This window comes from Podarcis liolepis (assembly GCF_965112155.1).
Source record: "Podarcis liolepis genome assembly, chromosome: 6".
In the NCBI taxonomy this organism is placed as follows: Eukaryota; Metazoa; Chordata; class Lepidosauria; order Squamata; family Lacertidae; genus Podarcis; species Podarcis liolepis.
Window position 1 is genome coordinate 96,561,499 of NC_139559.1, and position 15,411 is coordinate 96,576,909.

At 44.0% G+C, this 15,411-nt stretch overlaps 1 protein-coding gene and 1 long non-coding RNA gene across 6 annotated transcripts; one reads left to right on the top strand and one right to left on the bottom strand.

Annotated features, from left to right (window-relative positions):
- Positions 1-4,273: 4,273 nt before the first annotated feature.
- LOC310708627 (uncharacterized protein) lies at positions 4,274-6,286 on the top strand. The gene is made up of 2 exons (XM_083507259.1): positions 4,274-4,799; positions 5,788-6,286. The coding sequence occupies exons 1-2, from the start codon at positions 4,464-4,466 to the stop codon at positions 6,052-6,054; spliced, it is 603 nt and encodes a 200-aa protein (XP_083363385.1). The 5' UTR covers positions 4,274-4,463; the 3' UTR covers positions 6,055-6,286.
- Positions 6,287-6,759: 473 nt separating this feature from the next.
- On the bottom strand, positions 6,760-15,216 carry LOC310708649. Of its 5 annotated transcripts, XR_014527111.1 has the most exons (5): positions 15,195-15,209; positions 13,747-13,845; positions 13,237-13,555; positions 12,380-12,547; positions 11,908-11,993 (listed from the first exon to the last, which is right to left on the bottom strand). It is a non-coding gene; the product is annotated as an uncharacterized lncRNA (long non-coding RNA). The 5 variants fall into 5 exon arrangements; XR_014527109.1 differs by lacking the exons at positions 11,908-11,993; positions 13,747-13,845; positions 15,195-15,209 and adding exons at positions 6,760-6,908; positions 13,916-14,012; XR_014527110.1 differs by lacking the exon at positions 13,747-13,845 and having other exon boundaries at positions 15,195-15,216.
- Between the last annotated feature and the right edge of the window lie 195 nt (positions 15,217-15,411).

Sequence of the window (15,411 nt, forward strand, 5' to 3'; positions counted from 1 at the left end):
TCTAACTTTTAGGAACCTTTGTGGTCACTCATCAATTTCTTTTTTTGTCCAGTCCTGTTGATCTCAATGGATAAAATGAATAGAAGGCAGGGATTCTTGATTATTCAGGGTTTGTGAATTACCTCAACTTCATAGCAAGGTGAGTGACTGTAAACATGGTTCGTTCACCATTCTCTGTTTTCTTTTAATATGAGTTATGATAGCTGAAATGCTTTTTAATGTTTTAAAAAGCATAATTGGACGTGGTACTTTTACTTTGGATATGGTAATGGATAAGTATAAAGTTCTGTTTCAGATAGACTCTGCCCTGATGTTCTGACTACTAGATAAGGAGAGTACTGTATATAAATTTTTTTAATCCTTTTTCTAATAACTCTTTCATTGTACTTTTATATTGGCAATAGTATTGCATATAACAGCCAAATTCTTGTAAAATAGACCCATTGGGGATACGTATTAGGAAAGGGGCTTTCCTGAACTGCCTGTGTCTTCCGTGGGACTGCAAGTGTGGTGGCCTTGTGTTTGGAGTATCAGACTGACTCCTAGGAGAGCAGGGTTCAAATACCCATTGCGTCATGGAGTTTTCTGGGTGACCTTAGTCCAGGGGTGGCCTATCTGGTTTGCCGCCTGAGGCAAAATGGGAAGGTGCCACCCTGCACGTGTGTCACCCGCGCCCCCTTGCTGCCCCTGCCAAACCCTTGCTCACCAGGGGTGCACAGTTGTGATTGCAGTGAGGTCTTGCAAGAGGGTGCAGAGGCCTCCAGAGACTCTTGTGTAATCTCTCCAGAACAGGCTACATTCAAGCCTTTTCAAATCTAGAGGTTTCCACATACTTCTCTCTCCATCCAGGCAGGTAAGATGCAATATCACAGTTCAATGCACTCAAGGGGCAAGTGGTGGATTAGGCCTATTGGTGGAGGTGATAATGCCGTTTACCTGCCTAGAGCCAGTGTGGTGTAGTGGTTAAGAGCGGTAGTCTCCTAATCTAGGAAACTGGGTTCGCTTCCCTGCTCCTCCACATGCAGCTGCTGGGTGACCTTGGGCCAGTCACACTTCTATGAAGTCTCTCAGCCCCATTCACCTCACAGAGTGATTGTTGTCGGAGAGGAAGGGAAAGGAGATTGTTGGCCGCTTTGAGACTCCTTAGAGTAGTGATAAAGCAGGATATCAAATCCAAACTCTTCTTCTTCTCTTCTATTATAACCCCTAGGCTAGATTATCATAACACATTATATGTGGGGCTGCCTTCGCATGTGATTCTGAAACCGCCATTAATTCAGACTGCAAATGAAAGATCTCCTAACTGGGACCTGGGGTTGGAAAGGTATCTTTCCTTTGCTTAAAGAACAACACTGGCTTCCAGGCCTATTTCACACTGAGAGCCAGTGTGGTGTAGTGGTTCAGAGCGGTAGTCTCATAATCTGGGGAACCGGGTTCGCGTCTCCGCTCCTCCACATGCAGCTGCTGGGTGACCTTGGGCCAGTCACACTTCTATGAAGTCTCTCAGCCCCACTCACCTCACAGAGTGTTTGTTGTGGGGGAGGAAGGGAAAGGAGAATGTGAGCCGCTTTGAGACTCCTGAAGGGGAGTGAAAGGCGGGATATCAAATCCAAACTCTTCTTCTTCTTCTTCTGTTGGCAAGGGAGGGGGTGTGGTCTGGAGAGCGTTCCAAGAGCCAGACAGACAGACCTGGAGGATGGCGTTAGACCCGTGGCCCTGAGGTTGCCCACCCTGACTAGGTCTTCAGTTCAATCTGAAATGGGAACTGAATGCCCTTTTGTGAGTTGTGATGTTATTGTATCTCTCCTATACAGTATAAATACATACTTTGTAACCTCTGGCTTCCTATGGAAATGAACTTGCAAGACAAGACACACCAAAGAGAAGCTAGGCAAAGGAGGCCTTAGATTATGAGTCCTGGACACCCTTCAACTCTCTTCCTATAAGTACTCCCAGGATGTACAGAGCACTGAAACACACACAGCGTGGCCACTTTCAGATGATCATAATTCGCTCAATAAGCCATCATGTGAATGAGTCTTGGCCCCCGCATGCAAGTCCCCCAGTATGCTTCACTCCTCTGTCCATGTGCTCCGGCGAACAAACCAGGAAATCCTCTGTTAATGATAATTTCCTGTTATGTCTGAACTGGGAAACTTTGGTTAATTGCTTTGGACCAAACCAAGATATGAAGCCATCCTTTGAATTCAGCTTCATATTCCAACTTCCTCAGAAGCCATTAACTCTCACTTGTGATGAGCAAAGTACTGTCGCTACATGGGGGGCACAAGGGTCATTTGTATCTTGGTTTACAGCTGAATTCAGCCAGGGTCTCTCTACCATTCACCATGGAGTCTTAGTTTATATTTGCATAATCTTGAATTTTTAAAGACATTGATAAGAGTAGAATTTAAATAAAGTCAATTTTCTGTAATGTTGATTACTAAAAAATCTCATTTTGCTTCAAAACCCAGCACACTAATTATTTAACACTTAACAAAACTGAGATAAGTCTTTAACCGTACAGAAAAAATGAACAACTTTTAATAAATTTTCATTCTAGGCCATGCTTTTTTTGTTATCTATGAGATGCCTTGTCTAATATTATTTTAAAATGCTTCTATGTTACTGCATTGACTGACTGATTTTTGTTGTGTAACAAAAATCAGCTTGTACAACGAGACTTCTAGTTTCTCTTCTTCCCCCTACAGCCCCTCAAATGCCCCCATAATTTGCTCTAGAGCAGGGATGGCGAACCTTTTAGAGACTGAGGTGCCCAAACTGCAGCCCAAAACCCACTTATTTATCGCAAAGTGCCAACATGGCAATTTAACCTTAATACTGAGATTTTAGTTTAGAAAAAACAACTCATACATTAACATCTTTTGTCTTAAATGAAAAACACAATAGCAGAGCTTTCAATGATACAAACAACTTTTTTTTTGAAAGGTAAAGGTTTGCATTTCGCATGCTTTTGAACAATTAATGTGATTTTTGCTGTTGTACGCATGCTGATAATTTGTCTAACCTTGCTGAACTCAAGGCGGCTTACTTCCGACTAGGAACAACAGACTGGCAGGAGGCCCTGGCGCATCAAAAGTCAGCACCTGCTCAGCCGCTTGCCAGGGTTACCACAGCTCTAAATGCGCCCGAGAGCAGAGCAGGAAGGCGGGTTGGGCGCAACAGAGCTTGATGGTGGGGAGGCGGAGCCAGCTCAGAGGCGGCCGTCAGGTTTGGTTGCAATGGCAGATGGGCTTGATCGGTGACTTGAGTAGCGGTGGTGCAGGCTTTGGACGGAGTGGCAGTTTCCTGGCACAAGCCCTCCCCCCCCCCACACCCCTGGGCAGCCCCGAGGGTGAAAACGGTGCCCTAGCAGTGCTGGGACCATACTGGAAGCCGCCAGAAGTCTCCTGCAGTGCTGGAGTGCCAGTTTCACCTCCTAGCTACGGCCCTTCTTGGGGGACAACACGCTTGCTCACAGAGAGGGCTCTGAGTGCCACCTCTGGCACGCGTGCCATAGGTTCGCCACCACTGCTCTAGAGTGTTCCCCAGCCCTGTGGAAGAGATTTTCAGGGTGTGCAGTGATTCCCAAGGTGAAGGGAGGAAAGGAAGGAGAAGCTACCTTGCTATGTTGGATCTCATTCAGGAGTAATAAGACTCATCCAAATGACTATGTAGTATCTCTTCACCTTGCAATTGTATACATCCTCCAGAATTCATAAGCCAATTGTACTATTATATTATGTAAAGGTAAAAGGTAAAGGACCCCTGGACGGTTAAGTCCAGTCAAAGGTGATTATGGGATGTGGCGCTCATCTTGCTTTTCAGGCCGAGGGAGCTGCTGTTTCTCCACAGACAGCTTTCTGGGTCATGTGGTTCAACAGAACACCATGATGAGTGCCAGAGCGCATGGAAACGGCATTTCCCTTCCTGCCACAGCAATACCTATTTATCTACTTTCGTACTTCTAGGTTGGCAGAAGCTGGGACAGAGCAATGGGAGGTCACCCCATCGCACACATTCAAACTGCCAACCTTCCAATCAGCAAGCCCAAGAGGCTCAGACCACAGCGCTACCCATGTCCCTCTGAATTATCTGACAAATGTAAAGTAAGCTTTTGAAAATTCCCAGTTTTATAAACTCTCCATACTTTGCACTGAGAAAAGTGCTACTGAGAAAAATCTTGCAATCATAATGACATCATAGAAGCTTTCATATATAAAGATCAGGATCCCCCTTTATGACATCACAGAACCCTTCCCCAGCTGATGGGTTGATTATATTCCCTGCATTCAAATCTCTCCAGTGCTCAGGCTGAGAGCTTGGTCATGATGGAAGGATTTATTTGATTTATTTAAATCTTTTTTTAGACAATGAATATGAGCTTAAACAGTTATTTGCTACGATTCCTACACAGGGAACATCAATTAGCAGAAGACATTTCTTGCTGAAAATTTCACAGAATGTTTTCTCAAGGTCCTTGTCAGGTTTCTCTCCTTTGGACAGTCTTATTGTTTCAAGATGTTATTGGCTTTTGTGAACGACCAGCTTGGACAAGAGTTGCTTGGGAAATGACTCTACAGGATCTGGAACTACTGGCGACTAAACAGCAATCTAACTGTTTTCGTGATTCAATGTGTCAAGTATGCCATTGTTTTACTGGCTTAGGACTATCCAAAGAGTCTCTAGAAGTTGTGTATGCTGGTTGTAAAGTAGCATTCCTCATAGTGAGTGGTTTAGCTGTCCACTACTTGTTTACCAAACTGAAACTGAAATTGACACTGGCGAAACCCACAATGGTAAGATATTCTCAATTAGCACATTGTCTGGCTTTAATTTCTGACCTTTAACTCAGATTCCAATTTAATAGAAAAATATATGTAAAAAAACAAACCATGAGTCTTAATGCTGATCCCAGTCAGAAGTACTTTCTAAGTAACATGTGTCAGGACAAGGTGAGCACAGCCACACTATAAATCTACTGGTTTTATTTAACATCAGTTTCCTCTACAGAACCCTGGAAGTTGTAGTATGAGCTGACAATTCTGTGAGAGATCCTTAGCACTCTCAGAACTGTGATTTCACTAATTCTTTGCAAGGACAAAACCATGTATAGTCTGGTGTGTAGATATGCCCAATGTGTACTTTGTACACAAAAAAACTAAATTTTGAACAACTGAACCACCTGGGACTCTAACTACAGTGAACTGGCTAAATATGTGCCTAATTTATACTTTTACCTACTTATACCTACTTATATGTTAAAGAATCAAGTGATCTCGCTATCTAATAAGCTCAGCTTTCACAGAACAGCAGATAGAAGATCAATGAGCATATAGTGGTACCTCGGGTTACATACGCTTCAGGTTACATACGCTTCAGGTTACAGACTCCGCTAACCCAGAAATATTACTTCAGGTTAAGAACTTTGCTTCAGGCTAAGAACAGAAATCATGCTCCGGCGCTGTAGCGGCAGTGGGAGGCCCCATTAGCTAAAGTGGTGCTTCAGGTTAAGAACAGTTTCAGGTTAAGAGCGGACCTCCGGAACGAATTAAGTACGTAACCAGAGGTACCACTGTTCTACCATAAAGCCAAAGGGATGTTGTTTTTTATGCCACAGGGTCAAATCCAGAACAGCAGTCTAAGACCAGGAGTACAGGGATTTCAGACATCAAATTCCTCTTAAAAGGCATAATAGCAGGGTCAGTGAAAGAGATGGCAACACTATTTAACTTGTAAATGGCTTTCGATGCAAAGTATTACTCCCTGTTTTTCCATTTTTCTCAGCCCTGTAGGACAATTGTCCAAGCACCTGCATTTCCAGTTGCTACCAAAGTGAATGATGAATACACCCACAACATGGACAAAATGCTCTACAGGCTGGTGGCGAACACTTCCAAGATGATGAAATACATGAAGCATGTTGCTCACCGTTACAAGAAAGAAGTCAAATACCGCAAATTAAGCAGAAAGAGCAAAGCAGATGAATTTGATGAAGACGAACAGTTCTTTCCAATTTGTCCCCACAACCACAGCTCCAGTGGAGACACATAATGCATGAAACCTAAACCCCAGGTTCTTCCCTGCTATGTTCAGCTCTTCCTTTCACAATCTTTCCAATCATACACTTAAGTCAACAGGGTAACACAATAAATGGCGAAAATCTCAACATGCTTGATCAACCTTTTTGAGAAGAATTTAATGAAGAATCTTGTGGATGATTGAGGTGAAAGAGGCCCAAATGAAAGGCTATTAAACATTTATTTTAAAAAAATCTACCCAAAAATTAAAGCCTGTATCTGATATGCTGTGATTCTTCCATATGACCCTGCTGTATTAAGCAACTTCAGTTTTGCACAATTAGGATAAACAATGCTACATTTGTCTGTCAGAAGATTCCTTTTTCACTGGTAACAAAAATACTATGTTAGCAATTAAATACCAGCCCACCTCAATATATTTCATAGCTAGCCTTACCACTAAGGTAGCATTTCTATGGCAGCAGCAAACAAAAAGGATTTCCCTTCCATTGCTATCCTGATATAGCCTATGCTCTGGAATGATGGGCAAAAAGGGTCATAATGCATGAAACCTAAAAAGCAGGCAAACAGGCAGGTGACTCCAAGGAAAGTGGAGGGTGGACAAGAGATGCAATGGCAGAGGCTCAAGTTTACGTGAGCTTGAACTCACCTGACAGAACAGTGTAAGACATCAGGGCATGAAAAGATCCCTCAGCAACCAAGCAAAACCTGGTCTGATATATTTGGTTTCCTCTTCAACGTCCCTCCCTTTCCTTGGAACAGCTGTGCCTGCCACCCATTGCATGGTCAGTCAGCAATAACCCTTTTTGCAGCCCTTGTTGAGGAACATCTCTTCCCTTTAGTCACTGAGGCTGCCATGCACACTCCCTACAGAAATGATATAGAAGAGTACTCATCGTCGCAGTGTGTGTGTATGCCATCCCAATCCACACAAACTCTTCCTGGGAAGCCAACGCAACGCAGAACACAAACCAAACCAAATACAGTAAATGCAATCAAATGTATCCCACAAACACCATGTAGAACATCATCCTGACTCAGCTAAGAACTAAACATGGAATCCTTGCCAGTGACCACAGCTGGTTTTCAACTCAATTTAACTATTTAGATTTGAGGTATCCCCTGTTCAGTCATGTCTTCAGGTGGGCAAGATACTATAATTAACAAGGTAGCTTCGTGACCTCATCACAATGGAGCAAGTTCTTGACCTTGACCTTTCTCCCGTTCTCAGAGGCATACCTAGGCTCCCTTGTGCCCTTTGCAAAGAGCTGTATCGGTGCCTGCAAAGCTGGGAGAAACTGTGGAAGCCAACAAACAAATTGACTATGGGGTGAGCGAGACAGAGCTCCTGGCCTAGGAAGTGTCTCACTGAATTCAAAAGAGACTTCTGAGCAGGCATATACACGGTTGCACTATTAGGGGCACCAAATATTGGCATTGCAAAGGGCACTGCTTTAAGCCAAAGCCAGCCACTGCACATGGGGGTTGGAGGGGGGAGAGGTTCCATTTTCCCAGGTGTTGCAAGCAGTGCCAGAGAGCCCTGTCACACACCAAGGGGCTTCTGGCGGTTCCCTCACTGCGAGAAGTGATCCGGCCAGAGGAGCTTCTCAGTAGTGGTGCCTGCCCTGTGGAACGTCCTCCCATCAGAAGTCAAGGAGATGAGTAACACTATAACCTTTAGAAAACACCTAAAGGCAGCCCTGTATAGGGAAGCTTTTTAAGGTTTAATGTTTTATTATGTTTTTATATATGTTGGAAACAGCCCAGAATGGCTGGGGCACAAATAATAAAGTATTATTATTGGTCTGTCCATCTCTACTAGGGGCAAAGAGCAACCCAGCTTTCCCACCTCCCCTCACGGCTCCATCACCCTTTCACTTCAGCAGGGCAAGTTCCTCAGATTTCCTTCTTTCGCCTCTTCCTCCTCCCCTCATGCCCCAACTGTAATGTGTTGGGGACCACTATTACTGCAAAGACGGCCATGCTGAAGACAAATGCCTGCTCCTCCTGCTGCCTGAGGCAGGGAGCTGGTGAGAGCGATGATCCATAGGGAAGCCTTGGCTATGGCTCCAGCCAAGTTGGGCACAGCTAAAGCTGGGAGGAGAAAAGGTGGATTCACAGGCCCTTCCTGCCTGTGCGCACACTCACCTGTGGCACGATTTTCACTCCCCACTGGGATTGCCGCCTTGGTGGGTGCCACTTCACCAATGTCTAGGTATGCCCATTCTACAATGGCTAGCCACCGTTGGACCAGACAGGCCTTTGGTCTGAATCACTAGGACTCACACCTATGTTCCATTGTAAACTATACACTGGCCTGTATAGTACTCTGAATGTCCAGCCAGGAGAACATGATCCTTGGGTTTGCAAAAACATTCAGGCACCCACCCCGCTGTCTGATTCCAAATAAAGAAAGTTTTTTTTAAGGAACTAGGTTGGTATTACAGATAGTTTTAAGCAAAGTAAATTGTTTTAGCATTCGAGTCAAACATTGGCAGGAACTGAGTAGGAGGAAGGGTAGGGGGATATTTGTTTTGCATTAAAATGTAAAATCTATATTCAAAATCAATAATATTTTTAAAAAGTGTTATGTGACTATTCACATTTTAAAATACACATACAGTCATACCTTGGTTCTCAAACAGAATGTGTTCCAGGAGTCCGTTCGACTTCCGGAACTGTTCGAAAACCATAATAAATATTGATGTTTATCTTTCTTCACCCTTGTTTCTTCTTCTCCTTCTCCTTCATTCATTAATTAAATTTGTATACTGCCCTATACCTGTAGGTCTCATGCAGATCTTCCCTGGTGGGGTAGGAGGTACCATTTTGGACCCAAGACATTTTGGCATCTGAGGTGGACCCATCAAGTGCAGCTCAGGTGGCTAGTTTTCATACCTATATCAGAGATAGCCATCTGACCTGTACTATGCAAATATACTCATAGAATTACAGGGAAGGGGAAGAGGAGGAGCCCCCTCCCTTCTAATGAACCCCAGTACAGAATAACATAAAAATAAGAAATTAAATGCATTGAAAAAGCTCAGACTGTTGCACTACTAATAGGCACACCACTCGTGTCCAGTGATGTGCAGTCATTGGACTAGGGAGACTAGGCTAATCCCCTAAATGTTTCCCTAGTGCCTGCTTCCCAAAGCCCGGGAAGCTTCTGCCTGGCTTAGGAAGAGAGGTGCAATGCTCCTACGGGTCCAAGAGCCCTCCTGCCACCTTCCCAAAGTCTGCCTAGCTTTAGGAAGGAGGCAGCAGAGCGCCACATCCTGTCAGAGGCCTGGGGCCTCCTTCCCAAAGCCTAGGAAGCTTCTGCCCAGCTTAGGGAAGGAGGCACAATGCTCACGGGCATGACACCAGCCCCCAACTGCCCTGGCAAGCTGGTGCCTCTGGCCCTAACTGTTCCCCACAAAAAATTCATCACACACCACTGCTAGTGTCCATTACAGCACTGCTGCAGGACACTTCCCCCTCTGCAACCAGGCGTGGTGGAAGCCAATGGGAGGATGGCAACAGCAAGACATTGCCACCCAAGTGCCTTCGAAACAATACAAATGCCACAGTACTCTCGGAAAGACACAGAAACACTCAGGCACCCACACTTTTAACCAACAAAGGCCTGTCCAGGCTGCCAACATTTTGGCATAGGACTGTGTCTTGGAAATGGGTGCTTGTTACAACAACATCAGATATATGGTGCAACGTGCTTAAATGCTGCTGCACCATAAAACCTCTCCCATGCATACCAGCACCAGACTAGCTATGCCCTGATAAAGACCATGGAGCTTTTTATACACAGCTTTCTTGCTTTTAGGATACCTAGCATCCTACAGAAAAAATCATAGAATCATAGAATCATAGAATCATAGAATCATAGAGTTGGAAGAGACCACAAGGGCCATCGAGTCCAACCCCCTGCCAAGCAGGAAACACCATCAGAGCACTCCTGACATATGGTTGTCAAGCCTCTGCTTAAAGACCTCCAAAGTAGGAGACTCCACCACACTCCTTGGCAGCAAATTCCACTGTCGAACAGCTCTTACTGTCAGGAAGTTCTTCCTAATGTTTAGGTGGAATCTTCTTTCTTGTAGTTTGGATCCATTGCTCCGTGTCCGCTTCTCTGGAGCAGCAGAAAACAACCTTTCTCCCTCCTCTATGTGACATCCTTTTATATATTTGAACATGGCTATCATATCACCCCTTAACCTCCTCTTCTCCAGGCTAAACATGCCCAGCTCCCTTAGCCGTTCCTCATAAGGCATCGTTTCCAGGCCTTTGACCATTTTGGTTGCCCTCCTCTGGACACGTTCCAGTTTGTCAGTGTCCTTCTTGAATTGTGGTGCCCAGAACTGGACACAGTACTCCAGGTGTGGTCTGACCAGAGCAGAATACAGTGGCACTATTACTTCCCTTGATCTAGATGCTATACTCCTATTGATGCAGCCCAGAATTGCATTGGCTTTTTTAGCTGCCGCGTCACACTGTTGGCTCATGTCAAGTTTGTGGTCAACCAAGACTCCTAGATCCTTTTCACATGTACTGCTCTCAAGCCAGGTGTCACCCATCTTGTATTTGTGCCTCTCATTTTTTTTGCCCAAGTGCAATACTTTACATTTCTCCCTGTTAAAATTCATCTTGTTTGTTTTGGCCCAGTTCTCTAATCTGTCAAGGTCGTTTTGAAGTGTGATCCTGTCCTCTGGGGTGTTAGCCACCCCTCCCAGTTTGGTGTCATCTGCAAATTTGATCAGGATGCCCTTGAGTCCGTCATCCAAGTCGTTGATAAAGATGTTGAATAAGACCGGGCCCAAGACAGAACCCTGTGGCACCCCACTAGTCACTCTTCTCCAGGATGAAGAGGAACCATTGATGAGCACCCTTTGGGTTCGGTCAGTCAGCCAGTTACAAATCCACTGAGTGGTAGCATAGTCAAGACCGCATTTTACCAGCTTCTTTACAAGAATATCATGGGGCACCTTGTCAAATGCCTTGCTGAAATCAAGGTAGGCTACATCCACTGCATCAGTTTAGTGTCTCATCTTCTGACTTTTCTTTTTCTATGAAAATCAGCAATTAAAGTGTTTTACAGCATACAGTTAAGCATTATCACATACTAATATCTGCAGATGAAGCTGCTATTAAAGGCATAGGAACAGAGGTCAGTTAAAAAGTTGGACACAGTAACTTGCACTGTGTTGGAACTCGTTTTCAGAAGCGCCTGCTGATCATGGTACATTCAAGGCTGGTCACGAGACCATGATAATCCCTCAGTTCAAGTGCATTTGACTTGCATGATTTCAACCAAACATGGCTTGAAGGTGGGATGGTTGAAATTGTACAAGTCAAGGCAGGGAGCTTAAAAGCTCTTTTCATGCTGGGTCCAATCAGGGCTGCCCAACACATAAAGAGCTTTTAAGTTCTTCACCTTGCTTGCTGGGCAAGGCCTGTGCAGCATGCTGGCTCTGGAAGGTTCTGGGATACTCCTGCAAGATTTTGTGGGACAATCTGAGTTCCTGTAAGATCTTGCACAAGCACCACTAGCCTTCTAAAGTTGCTTGCTGGGAAAGGCCTGAGGCAGTTTTAAGGTAGTGTGACTGGTTTGGTTGCACTGGTCACCGCAATGCAGGGGCCGCCATAACAATGCTGTCCACCACTGGCAAGGTGCACTCAGCTGACTGGCTCTGGTGATACTGGGGGTGCTCTTTCTCTCCCCTTCACTCACTAGCTGCGGAGCAGTTCCAAGGATTTGATTATACACAATTTTTGCTTATATGTGCAATTTTTGGAACCAAACCCCTACGTACGATGAGGGATTACTGTAAACCACTATGAGACTGTGTGCAAGAATGACACCGTTTTCTTTGGTTACAACTGACTGATATTTGACAGCAAATTTTATTTGTTTAAGTGTCTTTTATGCTATTCTTCAAATAATAGGTGATGAGCCTGTAATGAGAAGAAGCATAACAGAACGCACTGTTAGGAGCTGCCTTTCTAGGCTCACTGTGAATTTTTGCAGAACTGATCTCACTGAAGGAAGATCACTAGGTGGCAGTTGGGCACCAAACCAGACAGGGTAGTTGAAAAACAAGACTGAGAGCATTGTTGTATGGATGGGGATCTAAGGCTTGGAGACCAGGATGCCACCCAATCTTGGTGACCGAGATGAGAGGCAAAGCTACGTTTCTCTGACCAAAATCCAGCACTGAATCAGTCCAAAGGATCTTCATGCAGTTCAAATCATATTCATTTACACCTGTCTAGAATTATGGTCTTATCATGAGTAAGATCAGATCCACATCTCAAAGAAGCTTAGGTGTCACCGCTCTTACCTGCCCAATCCAAGAATGCAACACATTCTGTCTGCTCATATCGGCAGGCAATATCTCTAGCCTTTTCACCCCGGGAGGTGGTTGCATAAATGTCAGCTTCCAGTTCTATAAGAGTTTTCAAAGTCTCTAGTTGGCCCCAGGCTGCAGCACAGTGAAGGAGTGTATAACCTGAGAGAGTGAGCCAAATTAGAATGTGTAGTTGTATATAGAATACCCGTTTATAACATTCTCTCTCTCTCTCTCTCTTCATTCACAAAACAACCAAACATATCCAGCCACTTGGAAGCCAATATTTTAACCAGAATGTACCTTTAGCATCTCAATCTTGGGATTCAAACCATTCATTTATTATTATTTTTAAAAGCGGGTTATCAGCATTCATTTACAAACAGACAAGCAACTAGTGTCTACTTAAGGTTCTGGTACAAAAAGGGATTTTGTGCTCAAGATACAATGTATGTTATACATCCTTTTTTTTTAATTGTAGTCTGTTCTAAGTGATCTCTTCAAAAATGTTTCCCATTGTCCTGTCAATAATATTATAGATTTTAAAAGAAAACCCAACTTTTGCCTGCTAAACAGATGGTGCAAATTTTGTAAATAATAAATATAGGTACACCTGTCCAATGTATTCCAGGTGAAAACTGTAATGTTCTGATAATGCTTTATAGGGCATTTTATGGAAAAACAGACTTGTTATGAACTGCTTGCATGGTGTTCTGCAGAGAGGAAGGATCGCCCTCAGACAACCAGGTAAAGAGGGCTTTTTTCCCCAACTACAGAGAAAAAAGTATGAGCAGGCAAACTAGTAAAAAAATTGTGGAGTACATTTTTTGCATAACTGGTCAGTTATGTACCTCGGGCCGTCTTATCCTTCAGATCAACCCCGTATCTTGCCAGTGTCCGGATAACGTCGCTCTGCCCAGCCATACAGGTTGCATACAGCAGGCCTCTGCCCACAATATCCTTTTCCATTAAAAGCTGGTTGGCTTTTTCATGATCAGGATCTTCCAGGTCCTCAAAAATCTGTTGTACTCCCTCTGTGTCACCAGTTAGACAAGCTCTCAGGAGAGGATTGAAAGGCTTTGGTTCCTCTTGAGGCCCCAAGTTCTCGTGCTCACTTTTGTTTGCCGAGTCTACTATCTCCTCTGTTGATTCCATTTTCCTGGAATAAGCCTGAAAAGGAACAAAATGGAACCTAATTTTTGTTTGCAGGAAATTCATACTATTTGGTCAAGGACAAATCAAAAGGTTGTTAGGTCTCTAAGTATCCTTTCTTTTTGACTAGGGGATGTTGGAAGAAAGATAATAAGAAAGAAATCCATCCTAACAGCTATCAGCTCACCCACCCAGGATCACATTTTTACTTTTCCTCATTCTAGTCACACATTTTCCATCCAGATTTGTGGCTGAAAACTAATATGCTTCCCATCTTTCATGTCCACTACTAGGTTTTCCTGTGACTCCTGGGAGTAAGAAAGAATGCAGGAAAACTACTTCTGAAAAACCTTGTATCACCAGAATTACTACACTCACAGTGTGAATCTGTGCATGTTCATCCAGAAGAAAGTCCCACTGAGTTCAGTTAGTGCACATAGGATTACAAAGTTCCAACATAACTTTCTCAAAATGTGACCCACAAATATTTGATTACACTACTGGCATAACAACATGTGTTTGAAGAAGTCAGATAAAAAGGGAAGATATCAAAATATTATCTCCTGTTGCTCATAAACAATTGGGTGGAACTTACCCAATATGAACATCTAATGTTCTCTGTATTCCACAAAATCTGTAAAAAGTTTCAAAATATAATCCTTTTGCCCAAGTAATTTATCTCCTTTCTAGTTTGGTTCAAAGATACTGTTAGATGTCACCCCTCTCTCCCTGAGCTGTGCAAGATTCCAGGGGATGCATGTGCGCTATACCCAGGGAGTTTTTCCTTTTTGGGGTTTTCCCAAAGAAATGAAGTACATGCATTTGTCAATCTCATTCAAGATGTACCAAATCTATTTGGTTGTTGTTGTTGTTTTGGTATTTGTACCCCTCTTGTACAGCCTTCTCCCAAACTTGGCACCTTCCAGATGTTGGACCAAAACCCTGATCAGCCTCAGCCAGTGTGACTTGGAATCACCTGGAATGATGGGATTTGGGGTACAAAACATTTGGGAGCCCCATGCTGTTAAAGGCTACTCCTGTGTTCTGCTAAGCAGTGGCGTAGCGTGGGTTGTCAGCACCCGGGGCAAGGCAAGTAATTTGCGACCCCTAACCCGTGGATTTGCGCCCCCTAACCCTAACCCCCAGATGTTGCGCCTGGTGCGGCCGGCCCCCCCTGCACCCCCCACGCTACGCCACTGCTGCTAAGACTGCCAAGTGCCAACCTCTCCATGAAGCCTTTGACATGTTCCCCACTGTGAGGAAGTCTAACTGAAATGAAGTCTTCTCCCATTTTATCCATGCCTTGTGCCCATATCTTGACAATGAGTCCCTTTTGAGGCAGAGGCCTGTCCCTTTCTTTGTTCTTTGTAAATGTGCCAGTGGGTATGTGGCTGGTGCTAAATAAATAAATAAAAATAAAATAAAATATAACCACCAAATAATTTTCTGGACACTCAGATTATCCTGCCTGCCTGATAGCAAAACTACAGGGTTTGTATTCAAGCAACTTTTTTTTTATTTCATAAAATTTATACCCCGCTTGATTCTGAAAAATATAAAGAGATAAAACAATAATTTTGAGGGAAAATTCACAACCATACTTTTGAGTACTGTATTTTAACTTTTGTATGTTTTACGAGATTAAAATCACCCCAACTTTCTAAGCATGTGGGTAGGCAGGCCTGAACAAGAATGTTTTTAGCATTCTTTTACTCAGAATAGAGCCATTAACAATTAACGACATAGGTCTACTCTGAGTAAAAGTTAGTTGACTAAAACCCCATGGTTTTTTCCACGCACTCTTTCCCCCCCCCCCAGCTCATCCCCCCCCTCCTCGCCCCGCTTTTTCTGACCTCTTCCTTCGCGCCGCAGCG